A 13,587-nucleotide genomic window follows, 5' to 3' on the forward strand; every position below is an offset into this window, starting at 1 on the left:
CTGTGATTGACAGTCAGATCTCACACAGGCCTGCTCTGATTGGACCAGAAGAACTGGGAGCTGTGGATTTTTGCAAAACAAATAACAGGCTCTAGGTGGAGGTAGAAGTGCAGTTTTTTTTTCTAAAACTGGCTGATTTATGTTGTTCTGTCGGAGCATAGTGTCGGTTTCAGTGAATAAGATCAAAAAAATCTTGCCAACTGCAGCTTTAATCCAAACTGGCACTTGATCAGTTGATCAATAAGTCTGCTGACTGACTGACTCATATAAGCACACTCACACAAAGACAATCATACACACACACACACACAGGGAATCAGGTACACCAGTTCTTCTACATTATATAGAGAAAAGCCACATGTAAAGCCACATAACCTGAGTCTATACAGTATACACACAGCTCCAAGTAGGACTGAAGACTCACCTTGTCTAACCAAGGGGCAGCATTCTATCAGCAAAGTCATGCAATCAGGAAAATTAAAAAAGCCCTTAGCCAGAAACAGATCCGATCCTCCTGAAAATGAGAGGAGGAAGATCATTGCATTTGATAACTATATATATATATATATATATATATATATATATATATATATATATATATATATATATATAATATGTGTGTTGTATATACGGTATGGGCATGCAAATGGTCAAAGCCAACTTACTGGTAGCCTGATGTTATCCAGTGGCCCATTCATGTCAAGAGCCCTTAATTCGTGTACAGACTACTTGGACAACATGGTGTCAAAGTGACGTTAGTGACCCAGGGGGCGAAAGAAGCCCCAACATCAGGGACCCAGGGGGCAAAAGAAGCCCCAACAGGGAGGGCTGAAGCTGAGGGGGAGAACTGCTCCTGTGTCCTCCAGGCACAGCTACAAGGCAGGAGGGACAGGAGAGGAAGAGGCAGACAGGGATAAACTTCAAGAGTCAAGGAATGACAATGATGAAGGGTATTATGGGATAGAGTAGTGGACGGGGCCAAGACAGGAACATGTGAGCGTTGCATGGGAACAGGCCAGCTGGAGTGGGTATCAGGGAGGAGGGTGGTCAAACAGGCATTTCTGAACAGAACACTGAACCGAGAACAAAATTGTGTATACTGTATGCCAGTATTTTTGGTAGGGCTGCACAATCAATCGATTTTTTAATCAAAATCTCAATTTGAACTAATACACATATATAATTGCAGCTAGCAACTCTGTCCCAACGATAGTGGTCACATCTATGATTTTTATATTCATGTCATTCTCCATGTGTGGCAGACAGTGAAGCTCACCAAACAGGAGTGCCTTGCTTCTTATGCACCTGACATACTCCCCAAACAGAAGTGGCTCAATTTAAAGCAACAATTATAGTGTGTATATATATATATATATATATATATATATATATATATATATATATATATATATATATATATATATATATATATATATATTTATATATAACATTTATAATCTCCAAATCGTGCAGCCCTAATAATTATGTGGAATGCAGTTCCATGCCAAGCGAGTCTCATCTTCATCCTGATCTACCGGTACATCTAGTCTTAAGGTCTTAAGGGCAGATCACGAGTCAGATGTGGATGGTAAGAGCAGGCAGTGACCAGTGATGCCCAGGCACAATCCCAGTGCCACTTACTCACCCACACAAGCTCTGCCACCGTGAGCAGATCTGTACCCCTCTGCACACTTCCTCTTGGGCCTGCACACGTAAGCTCCATAGGTATCAGTGCAGAGAGGGAGCGACTCTGGACACACCGGGGGCTTCATCTTACACTCATTAAAGTCTGAGAGAGGTCAGAGGGCAAAGGTCAAAGGGTAAAAGGGATGTTTTAAAAGACATGCCAGAACATGGGATGTTAAAACACATAGGAAACAGCTGTTTTGGGAGAAAGACTGAAAACATCACCTCAGGGGTTTGGTTTGTTTTGAAACAAAAAAAAAATGTTTATTGACAGAATGTCCAGCACACATACCGTACAACTCAAACAGAAAACAGACTTGTGCCTCAAACAGCTCTTAAACTAGTGTGTGGAGAGCTAAGGTTTGTTAATACAAAAGAATGAGAAAAAAAACTAGTGCAAAATAGACTTTTTTAAAAATAACTAGATCAAACATTGCATCATCCTTTATTTTCTCCCATTAAGCACCTCCATTTGAAACAGAAATTAGGAAGAAAATAAATGAAACAGAAAGATAGAAATGTGAAAAATATTTCCACATGGACACATTCTACTGATTTAAAAAGCTAAGGCCCGTCCTCTTCCTTTGGTGCCTAGTTCGTACCTGTATAGGTGAGAATAAAACAAAACAACAATTAGTAAAATCCAGTTGACAAGCATCACCTTATATATTGCTTTAGTATTTTGTGAGGGAAAGGTGGAAATAGACCACACCTGTGCAACGGCCATTTTGATTTAAAGTGAACCCACTTCCACACTAAAAGAGAAAATAGAGTGACCGATTAGACAGGTTTACATTCAAAATGAACACAAAAAAATCACTGGCAAATGAACTGGGACAATATAGCCTAGACATAATAGTCTGATACAGCATAATACCAGTTCTGTCTCCTTCAAGATTTCATAAAAGTGCTCAAGTGTTTTAAAAAGAGATCTTGTAGGAGTGATTCATTATGCAGTTAAATGGGAACCAACCAGTTTGCCCACACACTGTACACGGTCACACCAATTTAGCAGTGACAAGTGCCCACCTGAAGGTGACATCACTGTGTGTGTGTGTGTGTGTGTGTGTGTGTGTGGGAGGGAGGGAGAGAGAACCTACCTGGGCATCTGAGGTCAGCACAGCCTGTTCCCCCTCTCTGGGATAGGTGATTTCCAGGGCGGAGTTCATCTCCCCTTCCTGTAGGGCCCTGGCCATGGACTGGCCATCTGGCCAATAGACTTCTACGCTGACAACCACATCATTGCCTGTGGACCAATCAGAGGAAAGTTGAGAGGGGACGCCACCGAAAAAAATCTCCAGCTGCATGGGACTTGTCACTACCAATACATTTCCTGAACTAAGGAATATGTTGTTGGGTATTGTCAACATTCGACTCGTGAGTCTACAAATGGGAAACAAACCAGTGGGTTGGACCAAGCTATCAACACTTTCCGTGTGAAAAATTTGATTTGCAGTTGAGCTCAAATATCAAATACCTTTAACCAGAACTGCAGACTGTCCCGGCAGGTTCAAGTTCATTATCATATGTATTAAGAATACTATGAAATACTTGAGCTCTGGCTCTCTCTGCCTCACAATCCTAGATCCTCGATTCTGATGTTTCTCTTGCGGAGTGGTCAGTGCGTGATTGCTTACCCAGGCCAAAGTGAGCCACTGGTTCCATCTCACACAGGTAGCCGGAGCCACCGTCGATGATGCGCATGTGGGATCCACTCTGGCGGGTGTAGACCACCACCTTGGCCCCGCGGGCGAAGGCGCCGTGCTGCGTGCGAGGGATGACTCGCAGCCAGTTGTTGGAGGAGCCCTTGGAAGATGGAGACACACATAGGTCATTTCACAAGCATAACTGGGCTCCAAGACATAAATATTACTGTGTTGATAAAAAAAAGGTTTTAATACAGTTTTAAAAGGTTTGTCTCCTTAAGGATAAAAAATTAATTGGTCAAGCAGACAAAATAAATCAAATCCATTATTGTTAAACTGCTGTCAGAATAAAATGATATTGATAACGATACTGATAATGGTATTATTGATGAATAATAACTTATAGCCTTGTATTATTAATACCTTATTATTATTATTATTATTATTATTATTATTATTATTATTATTAATTGCATATCAACTTGACAGACCTGGCTAACTTTGAAGACAGATATGGGCTGTGTTGCACTCTCTCCATGAGCTACCAGCAGGTCAAGCATCCCATCACCATCAAAGTCAGTTATCGTGGCACCTGCCAATCAAATAATTGTTATTATGAACCCGCAAGTAAGATGCAACTCCATGGGTACTATTATGCATAACAGATGGAATATTGTATGTAAACCCTGAGGGTTGTGCTCACCTGTGCCACGGCCCTGAGGTTCAGCAGCATCACCTACATTCAGTTCCTCAATCTTGGGGTCAGAGTTCGCTCTCCTGCTTACTCTGTAAAGCAAAGGATTGGAATATTTGAGAGCAGCTCTCAGTTTCATCAGCATGCAAACAGTTCCATTGCAACTGCATTACATGCTTTGTTGGTCCCTGAGAATGGGAGAAACACATAATAACAAAACAAAAAAAAACCCAACAACAATAAAAACATTAAAACACTGCAAGTCTGGGTTTTATGATGACTTGTTTTCTTGCGTTTACTATTTATTTGCAGGTCTTACCTGACCTAACACGTTCAGAGCTCAATGACTAGAAACAATAGAAGCACTGACGCTGTGCTGGTTACTTTTAGGGTCAACTTTGACGACCAACGATTAGACAGACCTGAAGATTCTGTTGGGGGAGTGGCCTCTGTAGGCGATGTTGTTGAAAAAGACTTCCAGCTCCTTGTCATTGTCAAAATCAGCAGTGATGACGGTGCGAATTGGAGAGGGTGTGGCAAAAGCCTTTGTGGCAATATTCTACAGAAAACACAAGAGAAACAGAAATGTTTAGGTCATAGTCATGTAGCACATAAAACTAGCAGGTGCATCAGTTTCTTGAGATTGTTCAGTTTCTCCCTTATAAAGGTCCGCTAGCAAGCTAGAAAGCATGTTATAGTATAATCTACAAAATGCAATCTACAGTCTCTTCATTCGTCATATCCAAAAATGACACAAATCTTGCACTTCCAATCATCATCATCCAATCCTCCGGTGATTGACCAGAAACAAGTGGTCAACATAGTCACACAATTATAACAGATTTTTTTTTGCTGGCTTTAAGAACGACATACTTATCCTAGTCTATTAATCAAGTCATTCTTGAGAGGATTCCGATCTTACTTTAAACTTCTGGTTGCTTCCCTGCAAATAGAGCCGATGAGGACCATTCCAGTTGCCATAGACGATGTCTGTCTTGCCGTCTCCATTGAAGTCAGCCAAGGCCACCCCTCTTCCATGCTGGTGGCTGTCCTCTACACCTGCGGGAGCACACCAACAGGACAGTGTGAGAGATCAAATTAACCATAGAACTTTGGGAACCTGCAAACATTTTCACTGTAAAAAAGACAATGTTGATAAAATACTAATTATCAAAGGCAACTTGACACATTTGAGTTTTGAGTTTTCTCAGCTTTTTAGTACTGTTGTTTTCTTCACTACGGCTTTCAAGTTTGCCAACTTGAGTTATGGTAAAGGTAATGGTGAACTAAAAAGTTCACCTAATTTATAAATAAGAAAGCACCTGACAGGTGTGCGTTTAGCACTTACCAGCTTGTTTGGCCATGTCAGTAAACGTTCCATCCCCATTGTTCCGGAACAAGAAGTTGGGGCCATGCTCATTGTCACAGAAGACATCAGATCTGGTCTCACTTAGAATTGGCCCAACCACAACGCCACGCCCACCTGGAAATTAACATAGACATATTTTGATTTCAATAATGCAATGATTCAGTAAGGCTAACTTTGAAGAATCACTCGTTTCTCTACTAGTTCAGATCAACTAATTGTTTGCTTACTTACTAAAAAAACTAAATAAAACAAACATGGACAACAGAGATCGTATCATAATGGTGAAGGAGTGTTAGCGAACTCTCTCACCCGTGTATTTGTTGACCCCGGCCTGAGCTGCCACGTCCACCAGGGCAATGATGCCTTTGCTGAGGTCACTGGAAGATTCATCCATCTCAATCAGTGCATGTGGGCCGACGTTACCACTGGCATAGTTAGCCACATACACAGAGTAGCGTCCTGTACCCTAAATTCATGAGCATGAAAGAAAGGCCAAAAGCCAAAAAATTGGTCAAAGGGCTTACAGTGTTAGTATGGACCCTTTCAAGAGAGTTCCATTATCAGCATCATAGTTGGCCCCACAAGACTTCCTTTTTAACATTCCATATGTTATCTGCAGAGGAAGTAGATTGGGGCCCAAATAGAACGTTCAAGCATTGTTTTTGTTTTTATTGTTGAAAGGGTCTATAGTTCCACGTAGAGGATTGACCCAAATGGCCATTTCTTTCTTTAAAAAAAAACAAAACAATAGCATGTAACTGAATCAAATGTGACAGATAAAATAAGTAACCAACTATCTGTTGGTTACTGTCACTGTTTTGCATACTGACTGATTGTGTGCACAGAAATAAATGAAAAGAAGGTACATTAAGCTGAAGACATTGTTGGATGAACTATGTCATTGATATTTGGCTAATGGTTTGGTTTGTCTACCCTTCTGTCCACACAGGCCACAGATCTGCCCGCCATCTTGTTGGCAACACCCCGGCGCTGGTTGAGGTCGTCACTCAGAAGGTCCTCGAAGCGGCCGTTACGGAACTTAAACAGCTTGTCAGAGTAGGTCGCCCGACCTTTGTGAGGAACATCCAATAAGTTTTGATACATTCCGTGTCACAACAAAAAAAGATGTGACAACAACTAACAGTCTGATTGGCATGCAATTAGGCAACAATATAGAAAAAGTTCATACTCAAAAGTGGAACTACAAGACATGTTCAAACCTCTTCATCTTCAAAGTCATACTCAGCAATATTTCAACACTTTCATGCACAGATATGATACAATATAATACTAATTTAGTAACCCTAGATTAACCCTTCAATTTCATGACATTGAAATTCACTTTGTTCAGCTGCCATACAACATAACATACAGCATATCTCAGTGAGAGTGTGATGATGGGTGTCTCTCCTCTGGGACAGTCGGTGTACCTGAGTAAGCGTTGTTGGTGTTGAGGAAGTAAATCTCCTCCCGCCCATCCCCGTCCACGTCGCATGCCGTCACACCTATGGCGTTACCCCGAGGGTCCCTTAGGGCATAGTAGGGAGAGCTGCTGTCGTCAACGGCAATGTTCACGAGTTTCCTCTGGCTGCGGTCATACTTCAGTATGAGGTTGGGGCCATTGTATCTGTGCATGAGCAATAAAAGGAAATATACACAAGGGAAATGTTGGCATAGCTACTATTTGCTGTAGTGTACTTAGACAAAGATAGATTTTTTTTTTAATCTAATTCTAGATTATAATTCTATTTGATAGAATTGTTCATACTTATCCTCTCAGAAAGGTTCATTCTATACACCTGATTTAAAAAGAAAGAAAGAAAGAAAGAAAGAAAGAAAGAAACATAAATAAACTTACCCTGCAACCACAACCTCCAGGTCTCCATCACCATCCACATCGGTTACTGCCATCCCATAATTTAGCTGGGTTGGGTTATGAAAGGCATCGGGAGGCAATACTGTATCGGTGACTACAGAGAACATGGACTGTGTCTGGGATAGCCCATAGGTCAGACAAAAAACAAGGCACCAGAGAGTCTTCATCCTAGCAATCTGTTCAAAAATTAAAATAAATAAATAAATAAATAAATAAATACTTTAAAATTGTTTAACTTGCTGTATTTGTTTAGGTTATAATTCACAACAAATAAACAACATTTATGTCCACACTTAAAACTTTCTGTATACTTGTCTATGCATTAAACGTGCATTTGAACTTTTCCTTTGCTGGCAATAGAAAGGGTAGATTTCCAAGACCCTATAGCTAACTGAGCATTTGTGCACATTAACTGAAACTGACATATGTGAGACCTCCGCATTACTTGTCATTTAAATATCGGAACTTAATACTCACCTCGAAAGGCTACAGAAGATCCTCTATGAGTGAGAACCTACCTTATATAGCATTTTATAGTCTTACACAACGAGAAATATAAAGGTTTACGCAAGTGGTTGTGTAAGGAAATGGCCAATCACAGAGAACACCATAGAATATGTTACAATTTAAACCAATCAACATCTAAGGAGTGTAGAAAGGGGTGTGAACAATGCGGCAACACAAACATTTGTTTTGCATGCAGCGCCACATGTGATAAAGGAAACACCCTTTTACGTTTAGACTAAAGCATTTATTTTAATTATCTTTGATAATAACTAAATCGGGAAAATATGCATGCCTTGGCTAATTCACTGCACATGAACGACATACTAGAGAAATAGCCTCTATTGAGTTTACAGCCCATAATCCGACGTCCATTAAAATGCATTTTCGTACAATTTAAGTTAAAGCAACCGAGGCAGAAAACGGTGACAACTGGCACGAAACCAACTTGTTATAGCAAAAAATAATGTGGTTGTATCAGACAGGGTTGAAGTCTTTTATTGTCTATCATGTTGAAGCGGGTCTTGGTTGTAGCCATAGACAGTAAGATAGGTTGTAGCACTGGGATTCCCAGAACGCAACGCGATTTCATGACGTATTACGATTCCAAACCAAACATCCGGCTGAGTGTGTCACCCTCTCAAACAAGTCCTTCTGAGGGTAAATAAACGTTTATTTGTATGTTCACTGTAGCGTAGACTACCAATACTCAAAGTTACAAATACATTTATTGCTTGGTTATTCAGTCGTGTGCTAGATAATGCGCGATTGGTTACAGTATCAATACAGTGATGCTATGCTGGGTATGACTAGCAAAGCTAGTCGGCTATTTTGGGATTTAATTTAACGTTAGCTAGCTAGCTAGTCAACTTGTTATGTTAACTCTTTGATTCCGACTGGCCCTTTGATTTGTGTCTATGTACCTCCGCTTTGTTTCTACTTACCTGCTATTGGAAGTTGTGAGGATACATTTCTGTTGTCTTAATCGCAGCAAAAGGGTTAGCTGTGAGCTGGGGTTCTGCCTTCCTCAACACCAGAGTTAGCAAAGCAGATGGCTAGATTGGCTAACGTTAATGCAGAATAATAACCAGGTACCCTCAAGACCTGTGGATATCAGTCTGAAATTGAACCAAATCAGTTATCAGATATATTTTTTTTATTTACACAGCTGCACTTCAACCAACCTTCTCTCAATCCTACTCAGCAGGCTAACTTTCCAGAATATGGCTGATCACCAGCAAGAACCGCAAGGAGACTCTAAACCTTCAGGAGCACCACGCACTAAAAAGCCAGACCAGGCTATTTATGTCCCCAAAAGGCAGCAAAGAGAGGGCGATGGGCAAACAGTGGATACCCAGGCACCCAACAACCACCCAAAGAACAAGGCTGGGGACAAGAAGGGCAAACCCAGGCCACGGTACACTGACAAGGCCTGGAAGAACAACAACAAGAACAAGAAAGACAAAGGTGGCGGCAAACCAAAGATAGAGTCCTCCGTAAGTGGTGGAGATTCAGCTGCAAGTGTCCAGAATGGAGGTTGTAAGGATGGCGAGAAAGAACGTGTGGACGTGGAAAAAGAGGGTGGAGAAGTACGACTGCAGCAGACGACAGAGGGGCAAAGCAACTCAGAAATAGCTACTAGTGGGGTATCCGTAGAGAGCACTGATGGTGGTGGTGGTGGGTTGTCGGACAGGTTGACGACCTCTGACCCCAAGGCCTCAGGAGAGGACCAGGAGGAGAACGAGGAAGAAGAGCAGGAGAGCTGGGACACTCTGTTCGATGATGAAGGGGAATGTCTGGATCCTCATTTGCTAAGAGAGGTACTGGGATGCCCCTCAGCTATGCTTTTAAGATTAAAGGTGCTCTAAGCGATGCCACGCGTTTTTTACGCTATAACATTTTATGTCACTTGCAAACATCACCTAACCAACCGCTAGCTGTGTGTGTCCTGAATACAAGAAGCGATCTCTGTGGACAACCCAGGCTCCAAAAACGGCAACAAAAACAACCTGGGCAAACCTCGGCCATAAAAACACAACAAACTGTTCAAGCAAATCACAGACGAGATGTGCATTTAGGAGAGTTTCAATTGCACGGGAGCAGCACGGGAGGGAGTAGCGAGCTAGCTAGCTCTCTGTTTTGTTTGAAAGTCAACAGAAGTGACGTTACCCAGCATCGCTTAGAGCACCTTTAAGAGTGTGGTCAAACACTGCTCATTTGGGCTACATGTTTATAGAAGTAAAGTATTCAGTTGTGAGTTGGTGCATAGCACACCAACTCAACTCAACTGGAATAGTTGGAGAAGGCCATTATGGTAAAATTAGATATAGACCATGTCAAACCTAACATTGACTTAAAAAAAAAAATGTCTTGTTCTGTCTCTCTCCATTGTAGATTGCGGAGAAGTCGGGACGTAAGAAAGAGTCAATTCAAGAGCCACGATTCAACTACTACAACTGGTCACCAGAGAGTGAAGAGATCGAGCTCAGGGAGGATGAGCTGTCTCACATAGTAGAGATATACGACTTCCCGACCGAATTCAAAACCGAGGATCTGATCCTGGCATTCCACTCCTTCCAGTAAGCCCCATTATTCTTAGCATCCCCTGTAATAAATTAGCGCAGGGCAACTGATCCCTCCCCCCCTCCTTTTGAACCTAGCATTTAGAACCTAGCCATTTAGCATTTTAGAGATAACTCTAAATGCTAAATGACAAGTTTTGTTTGTTTTATTAGTGAAAAGGGGAGACCCCTTGCTTCTTGCTCCTGAAAGGGGAGGCCCCTTGCTTCTGCCAACATACCCACACTGCAGAGAATGCTGTGTGTTTTCCAGAATAGACATGCTATAGGTTACATTGGTCTGTTCTCAGCATTACAGCAGCATCTCTGAATGGGTTGTGCATGTTTTGTCTCCAGACAGAAGGGCTTTGACGTCCAGTGGGTGGACGACACTCACGCCCTGGGCCTCTTCTCAAGCCCCATTGCAGGTAAGAGCAGAGGAGGCAGAAGCCTTTAGCCAATACTGACATACTGGACCACTAAGATAAGTCCACTTTGAAGCATTGTGTTTATAAACAATGGGCCGTTTCTAAAGTACATTGTCTAAAATGAGACCGCTAAATTGAAATTGTAATTGAGATTTGTATATAGGACTGTGCTCTGAATTGCACAGACCCACTCAAAAAGATTAGTTATATAAAGCTCTTGGTGACACGCAAACTACCCACACAACCCTCTTTGGTTATTCTCTGGTTTTCAGCCAGTGTGAGGATGATTGTTCAGTCAAATTGTATGATAATGTGTGTAATTTGGGTTCAGTTAGTGTTTTATATAGCAAGTCCTCTTCGGAAATTTGAGTGGCACTTATGTTAACAGGTCGGGGCCCGCTTTTAAACATTTTAATTGCTTTTTGGAGTCTTGCTTGGTCTCTCTCCGGCAGCAATTTCAAACATTGGCCCCTTTCCATACTGCTTGTTTATTTCATTGTTTAGAACGTTGGCAGGCATGCTGGGTGCCAGCAGTCTGCAATGCTTTTTTAAAAAAAAAAAAAAGAATTTCGACAATGACTTACATCTCATGTTTTCATCAGTCAATCCGATATTGACTGTTTACATTAATAATTTTCCAAAAACAGATTGCAGATCTTACTCGGCATCATGAAACCCTGCTTTTCCCTGGGTTAGTTGCAGGGTCATATCAGAGTTGATGAACAACATTAAGCTGGAAAATAAATCTAAACACCTTCACAGTAAAACAAATGGCTGCCTCTTCAGTGAAATTGACCTGAGCTAACATGATTGCAAGCAAAGAGTTTTGGTGTAATAACTTTGTAATTTATTCAAAATCTGTACATTACTGGCCTTGTAATACCTAATATATAGGTGTTTCCAGAGTGTTTATATATATATATATATATATATATATATATATATATATATATATATAAAAACAGTGTTCTGAGTTATTTAATCACCCATTCTGTGTATAGAGACACCTATTGCCGAGGCAACACCAAACCTCCACAATAGCGATTGCAGAATTTCAGTCTCTATCTGTCACTCGTCCTTTACTCTCTCCTTAGCGCGGGACGCCCTTACGACACGGAACCCTCTGCTGAAGGTGAGGCCCCTCTCCAAGGCCTCGGCGGCCACCAAAGCCAAAGCCCGCAACTGCTCAGGTATGGCTAACTCAGACGAGACACTGCTTAATGCAAAAGTGACCCTCCAAACAGTACTGATTTGCGTTCTCATCGGTGTGTTTCGTAAATACTCATCCCCTGACCTTGATGTGGTTTCTGCTTTACTAGTTTACTCTGCTTTAGTAGTTCACTAGTAGGAAATTACTTTGCAGGGCTGTACAATGCTACATACAAATCAGTCTATAGATGATTTACCAACTTAGCAGAGTGTTTCCAGAGTGTAGCCTACAGATGAGGTGTTTGTAACTACGTACGCACTGGTGCTAGAGATGTTGTGGATTGTGCTACAAAACTGTCAGCCTCTGTAATGTTAATGTACAGTCCTGCTTTGTAGTTTTATCTCTCTACTAATTATACCTCCAACACTACATCCCTATTAACCATGTGAAGAGTTTAGTTTGGTTCCAATCTAGGGAATTCTAATCCCATTTCTTTCTTCACGAAGAATATCTTTTAGCTTTCTTTCTTCACAAAGAATATCTTTTAGCTTTCTTTCTTGCTAGCTTCATGTGTCTGTATTTCTTCTTTCTCACCTGCTGCATTTCCTCTCTACAGACTACCTCCTCCCGGCTAAGGAGCGTCCGCAGACGAGTGCGGCATTGGCGCGGCGGCTGGTGATCGGGGCGCTGGGCGTGCGAAGCCCCCAGAGCCGAGAAGATCGTGAGGCCGAGAAGAAGAAGCTGAAGGACGCCAAAGGTGAGGACGGCATGCGGGCAGGGTCAAACTCTAACTCTGCGTCAATATGCTTGTTCGACTTGGAACACCGCTCAAATCTCGCTTAACATGAGCATGTTGGCATTGTGCAAAAGTCTAGAATGCCATGCACCCCAGATCAGCCAGATCTCTGCAGCGCTACATGAAGTCGAACAAGCCTATTATAACAAACAAAAAACTCTCAATTACACCTTTTTGTTTTCACTGGACCAAATAAAATTGAAATGCCAAACTCCCAGTGTAGGAACCTACGTTCCTACCTTACCTTTCACTCACTGTTCTGCTTGTCCTGGCCTTCAGTGGTATTTGCTTGCGTGTTTTCAGCCATTCAGTGCTGTTCCTTTCTTCCTTTCCCCTCCAGATCAAAAGCGTCTTGCGGCCCAGCAGAGGGAGGATGCCTGGGAAGGGAAGTGAGCTAGCGTTGCGTAGCGTGACGTGACATGGTCTGAGTGCCCCCGTCTCTGCCGTGCACCCTTCCTCAGTCAGAAGCCCCACAGAAAAAAAAAATCCCAGGGAAACCACACACATTCACACCCCAGTGCCCCCAAGCTGTGCCAGGTTCTGACAAGACAGAGAGCTTGTGAGAATAGTCACAGGCTACATCCCCCTCTCCATCTCTCCACAAACCAAAGGGTTGTGATGTCATCTGCTCCCATGACATAAGACATGTTTTCTGAACCAGTGGTCCAGTTGTGTTTCACAGGGTACCCCCCACACACACCTTCTTGACATATTGTGTTTATTTTAAATGATTGTTTCTAATTCTAACTTCACTCGGTTTGCAGAGTCGGGGATTAAGTCTAGATGGCTGTGGATGCTTTTGTAGAGATGGAGGAACAGTTTTGTTAGAAACGTTTTTTGTGATAATTCCATGTAACCTCTAATTCGCATTGGCAGTGTA

General features: G+C 42.0%; 2 protein-coding genes across 7 annotated transcripts; one reads left to right on the forward strand and one right to left on the reverse strand.

Annotated features, from left to right (window-relative positions):
* Positions 1–136: 136 nt before the first annotated feature.
* On the reverse strand, positions 137–8,799 carry crtac1a (cartilage acidic protein 1a). Of its 3 annotated transcripts, none has more exons than XM_048248344.1 (16): positions 8,720–8,799; positions 7,254–7,447; positions 6,826–7,022; positions 6,329–6,465; positions 5,705–5,861; positions 5,375–5,509; positions 4,949–5,085; positions 4,449–4,585; positions 4,036–4,118; positions 3,824–3,924; positions 3,324–3,492; positions 2,787–2,932; positions 2,399–2,441; positions 1,646–1,789; positions 666–872; positions 137–514 (listed from the first exon to the last, which is right to left on the reverse strand). In XM_048248344.1, exons 2-15 carry the CDS (start codon positions 7,436–7,438, stop codon positions 745–747), a joined length of 1,899 nt encoding a protein of 632 aa, XP_048104301.1. In that variant the 5' UTR covers positions 7,439–7,447; positions 8,720–8,799; the 3' UTR covers positions 137–514; positions 666–744. The 3 variants fall into 3 exon arrangements, with proteins under 3 accessions (XP_048104301.1, XP_048104300.1, XP_048104302.1); XM_048248343.1 differs by lacking the exon at positions 8,720–8,799 and adding an exon at positions 7,749–8,257; XM_048248345.1 differs by lacking the exons at positions 137–514; positions 666–872; positions 1,646–1,789; positions 8,720–8,799 and adding exons at positions 1,945–2,288; positions 7,749–8,251.
* Positions 8,357–13,402, forward strand: r3hcc1l (R3H domain and coiled-coil containing 1-like). Of its 4 annotated transcripts, XM_048248349.1 has the most exons (8): positions 8,415–8,435; positions 8,767–8,866; positions 8,980–9,595; positions 10,170–10,354; positions 10,691–10,761; positions 11,856–11,951; positions 12,528–12,668; positions 13,048–13,402. In XM_048248349.1, exons 3-8 carry the CDS (start codon positions 8,999–9,001, stop codon positions 13,098–13,100), a joined length of 1,143 nt encoding a protein of 380 aa, XP_048104306.1. In that variant the 5' UTR covers positions 8,415–8,435; positions 8,767–8,866; positions 8,980–8,998; the 3' UTR covers positions 13,101–13,402. The 4 variants fall into 4 exon arrangements, with proteins under 4 accessions (XP_048104304.1, XP_048104305.1, XP_048104303.1 ...); XM_048248347.1 differs by lacking the exon at positions 8,767–8,866 and having other exon boundaries at positions 8,357–8,435; XM_048248348.1 differs by lacking the exon at positions 8,767–8,866 and having other exon boundaries at positions 8,357–8,435; positions 8,983–9,595.
* The last annotated feature ends 185 nt before the right edge of the window (positions 13,403–13,587 follow it).

The sequence above is a fragment of the Alosa alosa genome, chromosome 7, assembly GCF_017589495.1.
Source record: "Alosa alosa isolate M-15738 ecotype Scorff River chromosome 7, AALO_Geno_1.1, whole genome shotgun sequence".
Taxonomy (NCBI): domain Eukaryota; kingdom Metazoa; phylum Chordata; class Actinopteri; order Clupeiformes; family Clupeidae; genus Alosa; species Alosa alosa.